This window comes from Lepidochelys kempii, chromosome 1 (genome assembly GCF_965140285.1).
Source record: "Lepidochelys kempii isolate rLepKem1 chromosome 1, rLepKem1.hap1, whole genome shotgun sequence".
Lineage (NCBI taxonomy): Eukaryota > Metazoa > Chordata > Testudines > Cheloniidae > Lepidochelys > Lepidochelys kempii.
In genome coordinates, this window is record NC_136380.1 from 353,900,823 (window position 1) to 353,919,760 (window position 18,938).

General features: G+C 45.5%; 1 protein-coding gene across 4 annotated transcripts in view; it reads right to left on the reverse strand.

Annotated features, from left to right (window-relative positions):
- GOLGB1 (golgin B1) overlaps nt 1-18,938 on the reverse strand; it is a 113,490-nt gene that overhangs the window by 51,229 nt on the left and 43,323 nt on the right. For all 4 annotated transcript variants that reach the window (XM_073329076.2, XM_073329077.2, XM_073329078.2 and 1 more), the window contains exons 14-15: nt 12,661-17,894; nt 9,792-11,742 (exon numbers count right to left, since the gene is read on the reverse strand). In XM_073329076.2, the coding sequence (XP_073185177.2) occupies nt 9,792-11,742; nt 12,661-17,894 (7,185 nt within the window). The remainder of the gene's footprint in view (nt 1-9,791; nt 11,743-12,660; nt 17,895-18,938) is intronic.

Genomic DNA, 18,938 nt, shown 5'->3' on the forward strand with positions numbered 1-18,938 from the left:
ATAATAATCTTCAAATATGTAAAAATTTGTTATAAAGGGGATGGTAATCAACTGCTCTCCAGGTCCACAGAGGGTAGGACAAGAAGTAAATGGCTTAATTTGCAGCAAGGGAGATTTAGGTTAAATATTAGGAAAGACTTTCTAACTACAAGAATAGTTAAGCACTGGAACAGGTTATCTAGGATGTTGTGGAATCCGCATCACTGGAGGTTTTTAAGAACAGGTTAGACAAATCTATCAGGGATGGCCTAGGTATACTGAATCCTGCCTGAGCACAGGGGAATGGACTATATGGACTGTTCAACATCTTTATGAATGATCTGGATGATGGGATAGTTTGCACTCTCAGCAAATTTGCGGATGACTCTAAACTGGGGGGAGAGGTAGATACGCTGGAGGGTAAGGATAGGATACAGAGGGACCTAGACAAATTGGATGATTGGGCCAAAAGAAATCTGAAGAGGTTCAACAAGAACAAGTGCAGAGTCCTGCACTTAGTACGGAAGAATCCCATACACCGCTACAGACTAAGGACTGAATGGCTTGGCAGCAGTTCTGCAGAAAAGGACCTAGGGGTTACAGTGAACGAGAAGATGGATATGAGTCAACAGTGTGCCCTTGTTGACAAGAAACTAATGGCATTTTGGGATGTATAAGTAGGGGCATTGCCAGCAGATCGAGGGACGTGATCGTTCCCCTCTATTGGACATTGGTGAGGCCTCATCTGGAGTACTGTGTCCAGTTTGGGGCCCCACACTACAAGAAGGATGTGGAAAAATTGGAAAACGTCCAGCAGAGGACAACAAAAATGATTAGGGGACTGGAACACATGACTTATGAGGAGAGGCTGAGGGATCTGGACTTGTTTAGTCTGCAGAAGAGAAAAGAGTGAGGGGGGATTTGATAGCAGCCTTCAACTAACTGAAGGGGAGTTCCAAAGAGGATGGAGCTAGGCTGTTCTCAGTGGTGACAGATGACAGAACAAGAAGCAATGGTCTCAAGTTGCAATGGGGGAGGTCTAGGTTGGATATTAGGAAACACTGTTTCTCTAGAGCTTCGCGAACCAGCTGAGCAGCGGCGAACCAGCTGAGCAGCGGGGGACAGCAGAGCAGCACACAGCAGGAGTTTGCCTGGGAGTTCGCCTGGAGTGAGCCCAGTGACGCTTACATCTTGCCAACTTCTCTGAGGAAGCTCATAGTAAGAAGGTGATATGGAAGGGGGGGGTTCAGCTGTTGTGACCTGCACTGGATGTGCCATGTTTGTCTTTCTTCCACAGGACAGAAGCGACTTTGTGTGTACAAAGTGCAAGCTGGTCTCCATACTGGAAGAGAAGATTGAAGGTCTGGAGCAACAGATAACGACCCTGCGTTGCATACGAGAAACGGAGGATTTTCTGGACAAAAGTCAGGATATGCTTCTACGGGCACAAAGCTCTAAAGATTTAGAGCAGGTTGCACAGCGGAGCCAAGAGGCCAGTGAAGAAGCTTGGCAACATGTGACCTCCAGAAGAAGGGGGAATGTCCGGGTTACACAGGTAACTAACCGCTTTCATGTTCTCTCCACAGGTACCATTGCGGAGAGTGGACCAGATGATATGTCTGGGAGGAGAAAGCAGAAGGAGACTCCGCTGGTTGGAAGGCATGAGATGCGCTGTCCTGAGATGCGGGGTTCCACGACCACCACTCCCAAGAGAAGGTGGCGGTTGGTAGTGGTCGGGGACTCTCTACTCCGGGGGACTGAGTCATCTATCTGCCGCCCTGATCGGGAAAACCGAGAAGTCTGCTGCTTGCCGGGGGCTAAGATTCGCGATGTGACGGAGAAACTGCCGAGACTCATCAAGCCCTCGGATCGCTACCCCTTCCTGCTTCTCCATGTGGGCACAAATGATACTGCCAAGAATGACCTTGAGCGGATCACTGCGGACTACGTGGCTCTGGGAAGAAGGATAAAGGAGTTTGAGGCGCAAGTGGTGTTCTCGTCCATCCTCCCCGTGGAAGGAAAAGGCCTGGGTAGGGACCGTCGAATCGTGGAAGTCAACGAATGGCTACGCAGGTGGTGTCGGAGAGAAGGCTTTGGATTCTTTGACCATGGGATGGTGTTCCATGAAGGAGGAGTGCTGGGCAGAGACGGGCTCCACCTTACGAAAGGAGGGAAGAGCATCTTTGCGAGCAGGCTGGCTAACCTAGTGAGGAGGGCTTTAAACTAGGTTCACCGGGGGAAGGAGACCAAAGCCCTGAGGTAAGTGGGAAAGCGGGATACCAGGAGGAAGCACAGGCAGGAATGTCTGTGAGGGGAGGGCTCCTGCCTCATACTGAGAATGAGGGGCGATCAGCAGGTTATCTCAAGTGCTTATATACGAATGCACAAAGCCTTGGAAACAAGCAGGGAGAACTGGAAGTCCTGCTGATGTCAAGGAATTATAACGTGATTGGAATAACAGAGACTTGGTGGGATAACTCACATGACTGGAGTACTGTCATGGATGGTTATAAACTGTTCAGGAAGGACAGGCAGGGCAGAAAAGGTGGGGGAGTAGCACTGTATGTAAGGGAGCAGTATGACTGCTCAGAGCTCCGGTACGAAACTGCAGAAAAACCTGAGTGTCTCTGGATTAAGTTTAGAAGTGTGAGCAACAGGAGTGATGTAGTGGTGGGAGTCTGCTATAGACCACCGGACCAGGGGGATGAGGTGGATGAGGCTTTCTTCCGGCAGCTCACGGAAGCTACTAGATCGCATGCTCTGGTTCTCATGGGTGACTTTAATTTTCCTGATATCTGCTGGGAGAGCAATACAGCGGTGCATAGACAATCCAGGAAGTTTTTGGAAAGTATAGGGGACAATTTCCTGGTGCAAGTGCTAGAGGAGCCAACTGTGGGGGGAGCTTTTCTTGACCTGCTGCTCACAAACCGGGAAGAATTAGTAGGGGAAGCAAAAGTGGATAGGAATCTGGGAGGCAGTGACCATGAGTTGGTTGAGTTCAGGATCCTGACACAGGGAAGAAAGGTAAGCAGCAGGATACGGACCCTGGACTTCAGGAAAGCAGACTTCGACTCCCTCAGGGAATGGATGGGTAGGATCCCCTGGGGGACTAACATGAAGGGGAAAGGAGTCCAGGAGAGCTGGCTGTATTTCAAGGAATCCCTGTTGAGGTTACAGGGACAAACCATCCCGATGTGTCGAAAGAATGCACTGGAATTCATTACCTAGGGAGGTGGTGGAATCTCCATCCTTAGAGGCTTTTAAGGCCCGGCTTGACAAAGCCCTGGTTGGGATGATTTAGTTGGTGTTTGTCCTGCTTTGAGCAGGGGGGTTGGACTAGATGCCCTCTGTAGCCTATCCCTACCCTCCAGAGTATCTACCTCTCCTCCCAGTTTAGTGTCATCTGCAAACTTGCTGAGGGTGCAGTCCAAGTCATCCTCCAGATCATTAAGGAAGATACTGAACAAAACCGGCCCCAGGACCACCACTTGGGGCACTCTGCTTGATGCTGGCTGCCAACTAGACATGGAGCCACTGATCACTGAATTTTAGCTCTATCCTCCAAAGTATTGGCAACACCCCCCCCCCAGCTTTGTGTTATCTGTAAATTTGATCAGTTTGCTCTTTATTAATGACCTGGACGTAGGTATAAAGATATTAAACACTGGACCCAGAACGGATCCCTGTGGAACCCCACTTGAGACCTTCCTCCAATCCAACATCACTCCATTAATAGCGACTCTTTGTTTGCAGTTGTTTAACCAATTATGTATCTACTTAATGGTAGTTCCGCCAAGCCCGCATTTCTCCAGCTTTTATTGGACTGTGTCTAAATCTTGCTGATGTCCAGGTATATTATTTTCACGGCATTCCCCCATCCGCTAAATTAGTTACCCTGTCAAAGAAGGAAATCAAGCTGGTTTGGCATGATTTGTTCTTGGTAAATCCATGCTGGCTGCTAGTGATTACCCCTTCATCCTCCAGGTATTCGCAAATTGAATGTTTTATACATTGCTTCCTAGGTATCAAAGTCAGGTTGACTGATCTATAGTTCCCTACCTCCTCCTTTCCCCCCTTTTTAAAGATGGGCACCATGTTAGACCTTCTCCAGTCTTCTGGGACCTCCCCTGTCATCCATGAATTTGTAAATATTGTTGCCACTGACTCAGATTTCTTCAGCGAAATCCTTCAGTACCCTCAGGTGAATAGCATCTGGCCCCGCTGATTTGAATTAATTCAAATTGGTCAGAAGATCTCTGACATGTTCTTTACTTATTCCAGTCTGCATCCCTTACCCTTTAGCGTCTGTTAACTTCGCTAGTTGTCCGGTCACGTTATTTTTTGTAAGAAGACTGAAGCAAAACAGGCATTGAGCAACTCTGCCTTCCTATCATCTTCCATTAGCGATTCACCTTCTCCATTGAGCAGCAGACCCTCACCATATTAGTGGAACAGAAAGGATTACATCTGTTTTTTCCCCCCAAATACAGAATAGAACTATTTATTGGACACTTCTCTTTTTTCTGCATTATTATTGATAATTCTATCATTTCCATCCAGAAATGGACCAATACCAGTGCTGGGATTCTTTTTGTTTATAATATACTTAAACTCCTTCTTATGATCCTTAAATCTACTAGCCATAGATCTCTCATGTTCTTTTGCTTCCTGTGAAGGCATAAGCAATACCATTCCTCTGGGGTCAGACGCCTACAGCTGGCTGACTAGTTAGCCCAACCCATGCACCTCGGGAAAGACCTGCAATTTTAACTAGCTGAACCTCATAAAAGGAGAAGCAGGAAATGAAAGGGGACTGCAACACTTAGCCAGAGGCTGGAGCAATTGCTGGGAGGAGTGGTGCCAAGAAACCAATGGACAGAAGAGAGACTGGGGAAAGTCCTGTTAACAAAACGTCTCTGAGGTAAGAACCACGAATTGTTGGGTTGATGAACTTGTGGGATGAGGGACAGACTTGGAGAAAGGGACTCTCTCTTCAAAAAGTCTGTACAGGTTGAATCTCTGAAGCTTTGATCCTATTTCCACTAAGAAGTCTTAAAAAAAAAACAAAAAAAAAACCCACAGTAATTAATCTGCCTGAAAACTACCTTCCCTGGATTCTGTGAGAAGGCCCAGGCAGCATTTTCCCAGGGAGGGAATGGGCTCAGCTAGCATAAGCATGAGTCCAGCCAGAAGAGAGGGCTGTAAGGTAGGGCCCAAACCAGTATACTTCCTTTATCAATATATATATATTTTTTTACAGTGGCCTTCACCTCCCTTCTAAGCCAGGCTGGTCTTTTAACCAGCATGGACTTCTTTCTACGTTGTAGATTTTTGTATATATAATAAAGTATTTTTAAACAATTCTTAACTCTCTAAGATTTTTGTTTAATTTATTTTTCCCAGTAGTTGTTTTCAGCTTTGTGATACTTTTTTTTTAAAAAAAGCATCAAGTTTTTATATTGTAAATATAAAAAACTGGCTACAATTTTACAAGTGTGTATATATGATACTGGCTCTTCCTTTAATGACAGGTTTCAGAGTAACAGCCGTGTTAGTCTGTATTCGCAAAAAGAAAAGGAGTACTTGTGGCACCTTAGAGACTAACCAATTTATTTGAGCATGAGCTTTCTTGAGCTACAGCTCACTTCATCGGATGCATACCGTGGAAACTGCAGCAGACTTTATATACACACAGAGATCATGAAACAATACCTCCTCCCACCCCACTGTCCTGCTGGTAATAGCTTATCTAAAGTGATCATCAAGTTGGGCCATTTCCAGCACAAATCCAGGTTTTCTCACCCTCCGCCCCCCCACACACAAACTCACTCTCCTGCTGGTAATAGCCCATCCAAAGTGACAACTCTCTACACAATGTGCATGATAATCAAGGTGGGCCATTTCCTGCACAAATCCAGGTTCTCTCACCCTCCGCCCCCCCCCACACAAACTCACTCTCCTGCTGGTAATAGCCCATCCAAAGTGACAACTCTCTACACAATGTGCATGATAATCAAGGTGGGCCATTTCCTGCACAAATCCAGGTTCTCTCACCCCCTCACCCCCCTCCAAAAAACACACACACACAAACTCACTCTCCTGCATGATAATCAAGGTGGGCCATGTCCAGCACAAATCCAGGCTCTCACACCCTCCCCCCCTTTTTTTTTTCCCGGGGACACACACACACAAACTCACTCTCCTGCTGGCAATAGCTCATCCAAACTGACCACTCTCCAAGTTTAAATCCAAGTTTAACCAGAACGTCGGGGGGGGGGGGGTAGGAAAAAACAAGGGGAAATAGGCTACCTTGCATAATGACTTAGCCTATTGCCCCTTGTTTTTTCCTACCCCCCCTCCCCCCAGACGTTCTGGTTAAACTTGGATTTAAACTTGGAGAGTGGTCAGTTTGGATGAGCTATTGCCAGCAGGAGAGTGAGTTTGTGTGTGTGTGTGTCCCCGGGGAAAAAAAAGGGGGGGAGGGTGTGAGAGCCTGGATTTGTGCTGGACATGGCCCACCTTGATTATCATGCACATTGTAGGGAGAGTGGTCACTTTGGATGAGCTATTACCAGCAGGATAGTGAGTCTGTGTGTGTGTGTGTTTTTTGGAGGGGGGTGAGAGAATCTGGATTTGTGCAGGAAATGGCCCACCTTGATTATCATGCACATTGTGTAGAGAGTTGTCACTTTGGATGGGCTATTACCAGCAGGAGAGTGAGTTTGTGTGTGGGGGGGCGGAGGGTGAGAAAACCTGGATTTGTGCTGGAAATGGCCCAACTTGATGATCACTTTAGATAAGCTATTACCAGCAGGACAGTGGGGTGGGAGGAGGTATTGTTTCATGATCTCTGTGTGTATATAAAGTCTGCTGCAGTTTCCACGGTATGCATCCGATGAAGTGAGCTGTAGCTCAAGAAAGCTCATGCTCAAATAAATTGGTTAGTCTCTAAGGTGCCACAAGTACTCCTTTTCTTTTTGGCTCTTCCTTGTTTTCTGCTAAAATCAATTTAAGCATTTTCCTACTGTCACTTGAAGTTACTGTTATAGGGATGTTATGTAAATGTGAATGGAAGGGAGTTCATATGAGACACACGTTGAAGATGTGGCTCACATTATGAGAAAAGTTGAAAACGCTGAACTAGAGTATCTGTTTATACAGTAGAACCTCAGAGTTATGAACACCAGTGTTACAAACTGACCAGTCAACCGCACACCATATTTAGAACCGGAAGAACACAATCAGGCAGCAGCAAAGACAAAAAAAAACCCAAAGTAAGGAAACTGTTTCTGTGCTTGTTTCATTTAAATTAAGATAGTTAAAAACAGCATTTTTCTTCTCCATAATAAAGTTTCAAAGCTGTATTAAGTCAATGATCAGTTGAAACTTTTGAAACAACAGCACCAAAACTTTTTGTTCAGAGTTACAAACTGTGACGAAGCAGGACTGTTCTTAATGTTTCCTCTGAATATTGTGGGGGTGCTTCAGTTTCCCCTAGGCAGTTCTTAAGTACCTAGATGGTGGGATAAGGGTGTATGATCATTGCAGAGCCCTAGAGGGCAGGTGTGTGCAGGGATCTGGACACAGAGAATGGCCAACACCCTTTTCCTGGCAACTGATGGCCTGGCCCTTCCCCCCTGCAAGGTGAGAGCTAAAGGGTTGGAGAACAAAGGAATCAGGTGACCTCCTGGCCCGGGAAAGGGCCAAAGCCCAGAGGAGGAGGGGCTGGAGAGAGTTTCAGTTTGGGGCTGGCTAGGGACATGGAGTGAAGGGCAGATGTGGTTGTCTGGCTCACTGTCCCCCCCAAATGGACCCAGCTGAGGGGTCCTGTTCTCCGCACCTACAAGCTCTGTTTTAGACCATGTTCCTGTCGTCTAATAAACCTTCTGTTTTACTGGCTGGCTGAGAGTCACATCTGACTGTGGAGTTGGGGGGCAGGACCCTCTGGCTTCCCAGGACCCCGCCAGGGCAGACTCGCTGTGGGAAGTGCACGGAGGGGCAGAGGATGCTGAATGCTCCGAGGTCAGACCCAGGAAGGTGGAAGCTGTGTGTCCTACAGACAGTCTGCTCACAGAAAGGAGACTTCCCCAGAGTCCTGACTGGCTATGTAGGGAGCAGTTCCAGAGCATCGCCCAGGGACTTCGTGACACAAACGTTTCAGAGTTATGAACAACCTCCATTCCCGAGGTGTTTGCAACTCTGAGGTTCTATTGTATAATCTCATCCAGGGCATACCATAAGTGCGAGGGAAGGCATCTGGATCAGTGTCCAACAGGCAGAGACACCAGGTCTTTTAGAGAAATTTTTGTATCCTCATACTATAAAGATCTGGAAGCAAAATTGAGGCACAGAAATTTCAAAGAATCTTGTGACAACTTCTGTCTAATTCTGTTCTACTCTAGTCAGGTATTCATGCCACATACATCATCGTACATCTAAGAATATCCAACAAGGAGATACACAAGCAGATGAAAAATTTCAAGGATGTGTACACAAAAACAAGCAACACAATTCACAAAACATGGATTGGATTTTGGAATCCCCTGTACTAGTCTCCAAAACACTTTGGAAGACTGCCAAGAAAGGCACTGTGGTAAGTGAAAAGTAGTGCTGAGACACCTGCTCTGCATGAGGCAGTATTATGGATAAAGTTTAAGAATAGACTGAGTCCTCTATTTTACACTCTACTAATAAAATGTAGCCTCTGAATTTCATAGACCAATTCTTTATAGGACAAGTAAATATTCCCAAATACTTTGTTGGAAAAATGTTGAGTAACTTTTGCAGAGGAAATACTTCACAGAAGAAAAATTAGTCTTTTTTTAAAAATTTGACTGACAACCAACCTCCTAAGGTAACACATTATAGACCCAGAATCTGCATACTGTGGACACACAGACTGCTTACTGAGGGGTAACAGATTCTCCAGCTAATGTTTTCAATTCTGGGTATCACTGTGTACCAGAAAGACGACAAACTAAATCCGGAGGAAAGATTAAAAGAGCAAGGTAAGTAGAAGCTCGGCAAAGTAGCAATTGAGGGGAGACAGAATAGTCTACAAACATGTAAACACTAATGAAGGGGAGGAGTTATCTAGCATGGTACATGGGTTATAACTTGGACTAACTGAATGAATTAAAAAGTGAAAATTAAGGATGAATATGAGGAAAAAGTCTTCCTGACAGTAAGGTTGTCATTATCATTTAAACATTTGTATGGCAATAGTGCCTACAGATATCAACCAGCTTGGGCCCCATGGTGTGCCTCTAGGCCTCAATGTTAAATGATGATGACGACCTTACTGTCAGGAAGACTTTTTCCTGATATTCAGCCTTAATTTTCCCTTCTTATTTCATATACATATGCAAAGTGACAGTCTTTGGGGCAAGACGAACAGGTAGATAAGACAAACAAGGGGTTCAGACTGAGGTCTGGGGAGACGGGGTATGAAGTTGTGCAATGGTTTCCCAAAGAAAGAGGCATTGCTTGGAACTTCTAAAATTAGATTGGATCAAAGACTATGATGTGCTGAACTGGCCCTCAGGATACGGGCTGGGCAAGTTGACAAGGTTTCCCCACCACTAATTTTTATGAGTCTATGTTTGAAAATCAAGCTTATTATGGAAGTTATCTTAAAGTTAACAATGGAGTCACAACAATGATATATAAGAAGCGGCTGTATGTTTTTACATTTCAAATATCAGACCTAGATCTCATGGGTTTTAAGGAAAATTCTAAAGACAGGCCCTAATGAAACATTAGGAATTTTACCGCCAACATTCCTAAAGGTGAGAGGGGGAAAGAGAACTTACCAGTCTGTCTCTGTCATCCTGCAAGGAGGACAATGCCTTCTTCAGGCTCTGCACTTCTGCAGGGTTGGTGGAAGAGTTCACTGCTGTCTGCTGCTTCACTTCCTCCACCTTATGTGCTTTGTCCAATTCACTCAACAGACGGTCTCTCTCATCCTGCAGGCTTGCCATGGCCCTAGAGAAGGACTTTACCTGGCTGGAGGACTCCTCCAGTTCCAAAGACAAGCGGAGAAGCTCTTCCTCTTTGACTCTGAGCTGTCGGTTAAGTTCCTCAAGCTGAAATAACAGATCTTTATCATCATCAGCATTCTTCAGGGCTGTCAGTTCAGACATCAGAGTCTCTCTCTCTCTGGCAGTGGAGTGCAGCTCTTCCTGTAATTGAGCCATCTCCTTCTGGAGGCTCTGTACTAGACACTGCTGCTTCTCTAAGTCTGCAGAGTACTTCTTTCCCAGCACCTGAAGCTCTTCATTAGTTTGGTCCCAGCTATTCTGGAGAGAGCTCATGGACTTCCCAAAAGACTGAATTTGGGCTCTCAGATCTTTGTTGTCCTCTGTGACTGTAAGAAATTTCTGTTCCATTTCCATCAGGTCCCCTGCCAGCTCTGCTACCCTCTCTTCTGCTGTTTCAGTTTCATTCCGCATTACCCCTGCATCATGATGTAGATGCTTCAGTTCATTCTCAAGTTTGTCCTCAGCCTCTCCCACCTTCTTGGCTGCACTCCTTTGGACATGGACCAGTTCCTCCTCTAATTCTGCTACCCTCTTCTGTGAGAGGGCAAGCTTACCGCTCAGATCTTGCACCTCCTTCTCCCGATCTTTTAATTGGGTCTCCAGCTCCACAATGAGTCTCCCTTCATGTAAAGCTGTCATCTCGCTCTGAATCTGAGACAGAGAGAATGTCATGTTCTCAATCTCTTTGGACATGCTTTGTTTGTCCTCTTTCAGGGCTTCCACACACTGCCTGAGATCTTCCACAGCATGTTCAGACTCCTTCAGATGCCCTTCTATGTTGACCTTTTCACTTTCCAGCACTTGGATTCGCTGAAGCTGTGTTTTGAGGAGTTGCTTTTGCTGGGAATCCTTTATTGAAATCACCTGGTTCAGGTCCTCCCTATACCGCACAAGTTCTGCATCCAGTTTGGCATTTTCAGAGTTGAGGTCATCCATCCGGCTATGGAAGCTTCGAATCTCCTCTTTGAGCTTGTTGTTCTCAGCAGCAGCCTCTTGAATCAACTGGTCTTTCTCCAGGATTATAACAAGATGACGCTCTTCCAGCTGTTTATAGTCTCTCAGCACACGGTCTCTGTCATCCTGCAGAGAAGACATGCATTTGGTGAAGGAAGCCAGCTGTGCCTTCTGCTGCTTATTTTCCTCTCTGGTTATCTTCATTGTTTCCATAAGATGATTAAGCTTGTCCAGTGCTTTCTCTCCCTCGTTTTCCAGGGTCACTTTCTCTTCTTCCTTCTTGCCCAGCCTCTCCTCCAGCTTTTTAACCTCTTCACCGTGTTGCTGCTGTAACTCAGATACAACAGTCATGACTGCCTCCTCCTTGGCAGACAGTAGACTGATAATCTTCTGATCTTTGGCACCAATTTCTTTGTGCAGCTTGTTTGTCAGGTCCTTGGAGGCCTGTAGGTCAGCCTCAAGCTGCTCACAGTTGAATTTACAGTTCTGGATACTGGCCTCTTGTTGCTTGACCATGCTTTCCATTTCTTCTCTTGCTATCTCAGACTTAGTGAAGGAGTTATGCAAATCAGCAAGCTGGTCTCTGAGGCACTTGATTTCTGCATCTAGCTTCTGCAGTTCATTTTGAGAGTCTGTATATAATCTCTGATACTCTTCTAACTGAGACACGAGCCCTTTGTTTTCCTCCTGCAACATGTCAGACATCTTTTGATGCTGCTGAATCACTCTCTGAGACTCAGACTCCCAATCCTGTTTGTTGTGTTCCAGCCTGAAAAAACAGACAGTAAACTGTTACATTGTAGATTTGTTTGTATCCCAATATCCAAATTTGTATCTCTTATAGTGGACTGCAAGATCTACCAGAGTTAAGGTTTAGAGTTTGACTAACTGCTCTAATATCCACAGTTACTTGGACTTCCTTGAAATCTGGTGCGCCTCAGGGGAGCACATGAGAGCACCTCTCTTCCCTACCACCCCCAAATGGGGCAGGTAATAGGGGAGGGGATAGGAATTGGGGAGAGACACTGGGGAGGGGACATGGGGATGAGTGGCAAGGAGGCAGAGGAAGAATAGAGACGGGGTGCCTGTCAGGCCCACTTTCTCCTCTGTTGTGTGTGCTTGCAGCAAGATCAGTGGTGCTGAAACAGTTTGTATAGTAGGGGTTCTGAGAGCCATTGAACCAAATTGTAAACTCTGGATATGATGGAAACCACTTCAAGCCAGGGGGTGTGGCAGCACCCCTAGTTCCAGCACCTATGACCAGGATCTTGGGGGAAGGGGGGGTTAGAGCAAATACTACAGGGAAAGTTTTGTTTGTTTCTAAACAATTTTCTATTGGAATTTTTAGCATCATGGTACATTTCTATTGTCCTTTGACTCTGCAATCCCGGCACCAAAAAAACAAAAAATCTAAAATTTGGATCAAATTGGAATTGTTGAATTCTTGAAGGCATCATTTACTTGCTATCTCAGTAACTTAAAAATATAATCACTCTATGTAGCAGAACTTATTTTAAGTTTCATGTTAGTAGAGAGAGACTACAGATGCTTCCCTGCTGACTACTGTCTGTTAAGGTGAATATAAATTACAATCTGGCTTACAAAAAGAATATCTGCTGATATCAGAGATGGGAGGAAAGACCATAAACACCAAAGTAACCACCACTCACTTTCATCTTCTCTTTACCTGGATACATGAATCTGTAGCTCCTCTATATGCATGGACATCTGCCTCATCTGATCCTTTAGAACAGTGCAGGTCTCCTCTCTAGCATGGATCTCCTCTTCCTTCTTTTGAATAGCCTCAGTGAACTTCTTCTCCCATTTTTTGGACTCATCTATCACTCGATCCCTATCATCCTGGAGGGAAGTCATGCTCCTGGTGAAGGCTGCAAGCTGGGCCAGGGTTTTGTTAAGGCTGCCTTGGAGCTGCTTGGTTTCTTGGTCCTTTCTGTACAAGGAATCTTGAATGTCTCTGACAGTCCCTTCCATATAATCTCTCTCTCTCTGCAAAGATGCCAGCTTTTCCTCCATGTTATTTATCTCCTTTGAGTGCTTGTCTTTTTCTTGTTCCAGTCTTCTCTCAAAATCTTCATCCTTTCTCTTCATTTGAATTTTAACATGCTCTTTGTTTGCCTGCAGCTCCTCTTTCACTTTGAGACTCTCTGCTAGAACCCTTGCTGTCTCGCTCTGAGTATCATCCAGTAATATTCTGCAGGAAGCCAGCTCTGCTTGTGCTTTCTTGGTGTCTTCACATGCTTTGGCTAAGTTCTCTTTGGTTGTTGTAAGTTCCTTTTGAGACTCACTTTGAACAAACTGCAGAGCTTTAACAGTTCTCTCTAGACTACTGATCTTCTCCTGGCTTTTAATACAGTCCTTCTGCAACTGCTTCACCTCCTGCTGTTTCTGTTTCAGCAGCTCCTGAAGCTCTTTTGCATGAGTTCTGCTGCCATCTCCCTTCCGAGCACATTTTAGTTTTTCTGCATATTCCTTCTGTATGTCTGCCTCTGCCTCAGTTTTCTCTCTCACTAGCTGCCACTTCTCCTTCTCCAGCTCACTTACCATTCTTTGCAAGCTCTGGAGCTCAGATTTCAGTTGCTCATTTTTGGTTTGGAGGTCAGCCATGTCTTGTTGATAGTTTCCAATACTTCCATTAAGTTCTGCTAGCTGATTCATGAGCCTTTCCTCCAAGTCATCCTTCTCTGCCTCCAGCGTTTCCTTCAACTTTGTCATTCTGACAAGTTGCTCTTCAATTTGTCTGTTAGTTAGTTCCCTCTTGGCTACTGTTTTCTGAAGGGTGTTCAGTTCATGGACTTTTGCTGCCACTTGGCTCTCTAAGGCCTTTTTCTCCTCTCCTAAGGTTTCAGCACTCCTGCAGATGCTGCCTACTTGTTCTTCTGCAGCCATTCTATTCTCCTCCAGTTCTGTGATTCGCTCTGTGAGCTGAGCTATTTGCTGTAAGTAAGTATTAATTTCATCATGTGAGCTGCTATCTTCATTTAATTTCTCTTCTGCATCAGTTACAATGCCTGCTCTAAGAGGCTCTGGAGACTTTGCGCAGGGCCCTAAATCCACTTGATTGTCAGCCACTTCTAGAGGTAATGCTGCTGTGAGAATGGCTTGATTTGCTCCTTCCACTATAGTTTTTTGGACACCATGCTTCACTGATGCCTCTAGGTTTTCCTTCAGCTTGGATTCTGTGCACTGTAATTGGTGCTTTAAGACTTGAACTTCTTGACTAAGAGAACCCTTTTCAGCCATTAATGCTTCAAGTTGAATGGAAAGAGATTGGCAGTCCCTCCTAGAGCTCTCTAGTGCCTCTCTAAGACTAGTGCTTGTCAAGAGAGCCATATCTCCATCCCTGTTTAGGTCACTCTCTGTAGGGTGCAACTCTGCTCTCAGGCGTTCGTTCTCTTCCTCCAGTTCCAGGATCTTTTGTTGCTTGGATTTTGCAAACTTCCTCATTTTTTCTTTCATTCCCTCCATCTCCTGCTCAGCCTCCTGCAGCTGCTTATCTACTTCTCTTTTCTTAGCCTCAGCACCTTTCAACTTGCTGAAAATGTCTTGCTTTTCCTGCCTGATAGTTTCCAGAACACGATGAATTCGCTCAGCCTCATTACTTACATTCTCATAGGACTGCAAGAGGGTTTCATATTCTTTCTGCAGCTCCTTATATTTCTCTTGCCACTCAGAACTCTCAGCAGCCTGCGAACATTTCAAGGATTCAATCTCCTTCTCTAGCTTCTCCTTCTCTTGAGTGATCCCCTCTAGAGCCAGCTTCAGGCTTTCACAAGAGCTATCAAGGTTCTGATTTTCCATTAAAGCTTTGTCAACTTCTGCAATGAGTTTCTCTCTCTCTTCAGTGACACCTACTAATTTTTCTAATAAGGCATCTTTTTGCCTATCCCAATCACAAACCTGGCTCTCCATATCTGCCAACCTCAGAGAGAGATTTTCTATAGTCATTTTGGCAGTAGCCAGCTCCTCTTTTAGAGTCTTACTCTCTTTAAGCGCCTCTTTTCTAGAGATGAGTGCAGCCTGCAGCTTTCTCTGCATTTGGCTCTTATATTTGGCTTCTTCAGCCCCCTCATCTGGTCTCTGCTGGACTTCAAGAAGCTCAGCTTTCAGTCGCTTGCTTTGTTCCTCATGCATACTAGTTTGTTTTTCCAGTTGACTGTGCAGAGTCTTGATCAAGTCTTCTTTTTCCAGGAAATCTTTCTGTACACAAGTAAGAGCTTTGCTTTTCTCTCTTAGCTGCAAGTTTAAGAGTTCAATTTCTTCATCCTTTTTGCTCATGAGATTTTTTAGCTCCTCTACTTCTTGTTTAAGTGCCTTCAGATTGTCCTGTCTGGAAATCTCTGCTTTACTTTTTTCCAGTTCTGCCTGAAGACTTGCTGCATGGGCTTCCACCTGGTGACAGGTGCTCTTCAGATCCTCCATCTCTGAGAGCAATTGTGCTATGTGCTCTTGTAGCTGAATGACTGCTTCTGATTTGCAAGCAAGATCACTTTCCAACTGACTGACTTTGAATTCTAGTTCATCTTTCTTGGTCTGCAGATTCTTGAGCTCTGCCTTAAACTCTTCTACAGAAACATCTGTCTCCTGTAAGAGGTTATTTGTCTTAGTATTTTCTACTTCCAAGCATGAAGACTCAATCCAGCCTTGGCTCCAGCCAGAATGCTGTACGTTTCCTACAAGCTGTTGTGTTACATCAAGTACAGACTCAGCTGACCTTTGGAAATGGATGCCTGGCAGAGAACGGCTCTCTGTACACTCACTCTGTGCTTGGAGTTGCTTGAGCTGATCTTGGATGCTTTCCTTCTCCTTGCTTTGCTTACCAAACTCTTCTTGTAGGAGATTGTAATCATCCTTCTGCTGTTTCAGCTGTTCTCTGTGGTGTCGATCTTTTTCTTGGGCCTTCTTTATAGTGTCCTTACGGGAAGTCAGTGCTTCCTGAAGCTTCTTTTGAAGTTGCTCTTTTTCTTGTTCAAGCGCTGAGATTCTCTCTTTCAGGACAGACTTATGGTGTTCTTCAAACCCTGCAGCAGCTGGACTGTCCACCTCATCCTCTTTAGAAGCAGCTGGGTCAGAACCTTCCAAGTGCTTATTGGCTGTGATAAGTTTCTGGATGGCTGACTGGCTTTCCATAATTTCAGCCTTCTTTGAATCAATTAGGTTGGTCTTATCCTGCAAACTTTTCTTCATCTCCTCAATCAGAGCCTGCAACTGTGCTTCAGCTGCTTCTTTCTCCAAGAAGTCCTTCTGGATGCTCTGCAGCTCAGCTTCCCTTTCAGAAAGCAACTGCATGAGAGACATCTCTCTGGCTTGGCTTTCAGGAGTCACGTCTCCCTCTGCATTTAGGCCACTTGCTGTAGTTTCTTCCACTTCAGCTTTCTGAGCTTCTGCCCCAAATGTCCCTCTCACTTGCACCAGCTCATTCTCTAGCTTGTTGACCTTCTTCAGAAGTTCCTTCCTGTTGATGAGAGCTGCCTGCAGCTTCCGCTTCACTTGCTCATTTTCTTTTTTGAGACGCTCCAGTTCACTTCCTAGCACCTCTCTCTCCTTACACACTGCTGCCATCATCTCACTCTGCTGCTCAGACCCCTTGCATTTCAGACACAAGCCTTCTACTTCTCCTGTTTGTCCCATGTGCTGGTCTCTTATCTCCTCAGTTTTCAGCAATAGGCTTATCTGCTCTTTAAGGCTCTTTAGCTCACTCCCCAGAGCAAATTTCTCTTCATTCAGCTGGACTATTTTCTCAGACATTGTGATGCTGATTTCCGTCACCTGCTGATCCCTCTCCAGTAAAGTTTGCTGGAGGTTCTCATTATCCCCAGTCTGTTCAGCAAGAACCTGTTCTAGCCTTGCTGTGTCAAGCTCCTTTGAGACAATGCCTTGGGTAAGCTCCTCTATCTTGACTGCGTTCTTCCTCAGATGTTCTTGCAGATCAAGCACTTCACACTCCGTCTTCTGGAGCTGGTTACTCAGACTTTTTGCTAGAGCATCCTGTTTCGAAAGCTGAAGCTGTGCCTCATCCAGGTCCTTTTGCAAAGCTTCAATTTTTATCTCTTTGGATTTATATTCATTTTTCAGGCTCTGGATTTGTTCTTTCAGTAGACTGTGCTGTACAGTTCTGCTTTCATAGTCAGATAGCCTCTGCTTTTCTGAATCCATTAGATTTCCCTCAAGCTTCTTCACTTGCTCCTTTAGCTCTATTATGGTACAAAGCTCCTTCATCTGAGACAGGAGCTGATCTCTCTCTTCAGTCAGAACATGCAATGCACTGTTAGAGTTCTCTGCATTTTTCCTGCATTCCTCAGCCAGCTGGGTTAGCCTATTTATTTCTGCCACTTTCTCGTCTGAGTCTCTCTTATACAATTCCTCGGATTTCTGCAGACTTGTTTGCAGCTCCATAATTTTTATCTGCAACTGTGTCAGCTCCTGAGGCTGAGAAAGATCAAGCTCTGTAGTAGCTGCAGAGAGCGCTCCTCTAAGCCCTTGCACTGCCTCCATTTCCCCTCCACTGTGGGTGATGTGCTCCAGGGGTACTCCTGGGAAGCTGTTTGTCTCTTCCTGAAGCACAGAGGTTTTCTGCACTTCCTCCACTGTCAGCGAGCAGCTGCTCAATTCACTCTGGATAGATGAGGTCTTTTGTCCTTCTCCCTCAAGGAATCTTGGCTGGAGTCTTCCTCCCATTAGGTTTATTTCTTCCTCTGCCAAGTTCATTGCAGGTGTTTGGTTTCCTGGGTCCAGGAGCTGTCCCTTCAGAAATATTATCTCCTCTTGAGCTTCCCTCAATTCCAGCAACAAGACTGACAGCTCTTTATGTTTCTCTGCAGAAAGATACTCCAGAATGCCAGCTGGGCCACTTTCTTCAGCAGACTGCCCACAGCTGCTTCTTGGGGTTTCATCTGTACTGGGCTAGAACAAGAAAAGAAGAGCTAGTCTCAAATAAACCACAATTCTCTTGAACCCCATGAGAGGGTTGACTTACTCTGACCCTGCATCTGGATGCCTCTGCCTCATTTTCCCACTTTATGGTACCAGCAAAGTGTACACACTTTACATGTTGCAGCAAAGGTTCCCGTTTCTTGGACTGTTTACTGGAACATAAAAGTATGCAAGGACCTTTATGGCAGTCCTCTTCAGGTCCTTTTATATCCTTCCCAATTACCCATGTCGGAGCTTCAGGGATTGGCTCTCAGCTCCCTGCCAGTTTTCAGGTGCCCATAGTTTCTCTAGATCCCTGCAGAGAGAGACTCTGAAGTGTCCTTCTCTTCCTGTGCCTCTCCCAGGTCTCCCAGTAGGCCTCTTCAACCAGTACCTTCCTGGGCTCCTGTCCCAGATCCCTCTGGGTAGGGAGCTCTCCTGGTATCACTTCAAACAGAGTTTTGGGGGAGATCTACACCAGGTCTTTCCTGGCCTCTGGTTTAACCCTACGACATGAGAGGAACCTACTTTTTATTTCCTGCCTTGATTATTTGACCAGTTACACGACCCTTCCTAATGGTCTTTTACAGTGATTACAAGCAGCTGCTGCCATCCCAAGGGCAAAAGGGTTCATTCTTTCCCTGCCAGTGCAGAGAGAAGGTCAGCACACCCAGGCTCACCTCTTCAGTGCAGGCATCAAGGAATTGCCACACTGGGATTGGGTGTGGAAAGAAGGGTAAGCTCAGCACGACAGAAATTTCAGACCAGAAATGTAACCAGACTCCTGTGGGAGGTCTTGTTCACACACAGCGTCAAATCCTTAACCATTTTAGGACCCTCTGTCACTTGTTGCTGGGCTGTAAGCCAGACAGGCTCAATGGGGACCAAACCCCTGTTTTATAGGGCTCTAAACAAGATGCTTGTTCCCTATTTTGTGTCTGATGCCAGGATCAGAGGGCTAGATAGGACATCTGGACCAAGGTATTTGCTCTTATTCAAGTAGCATTCCTTGTGGTCTCGCTCTCTTCTGGAGAT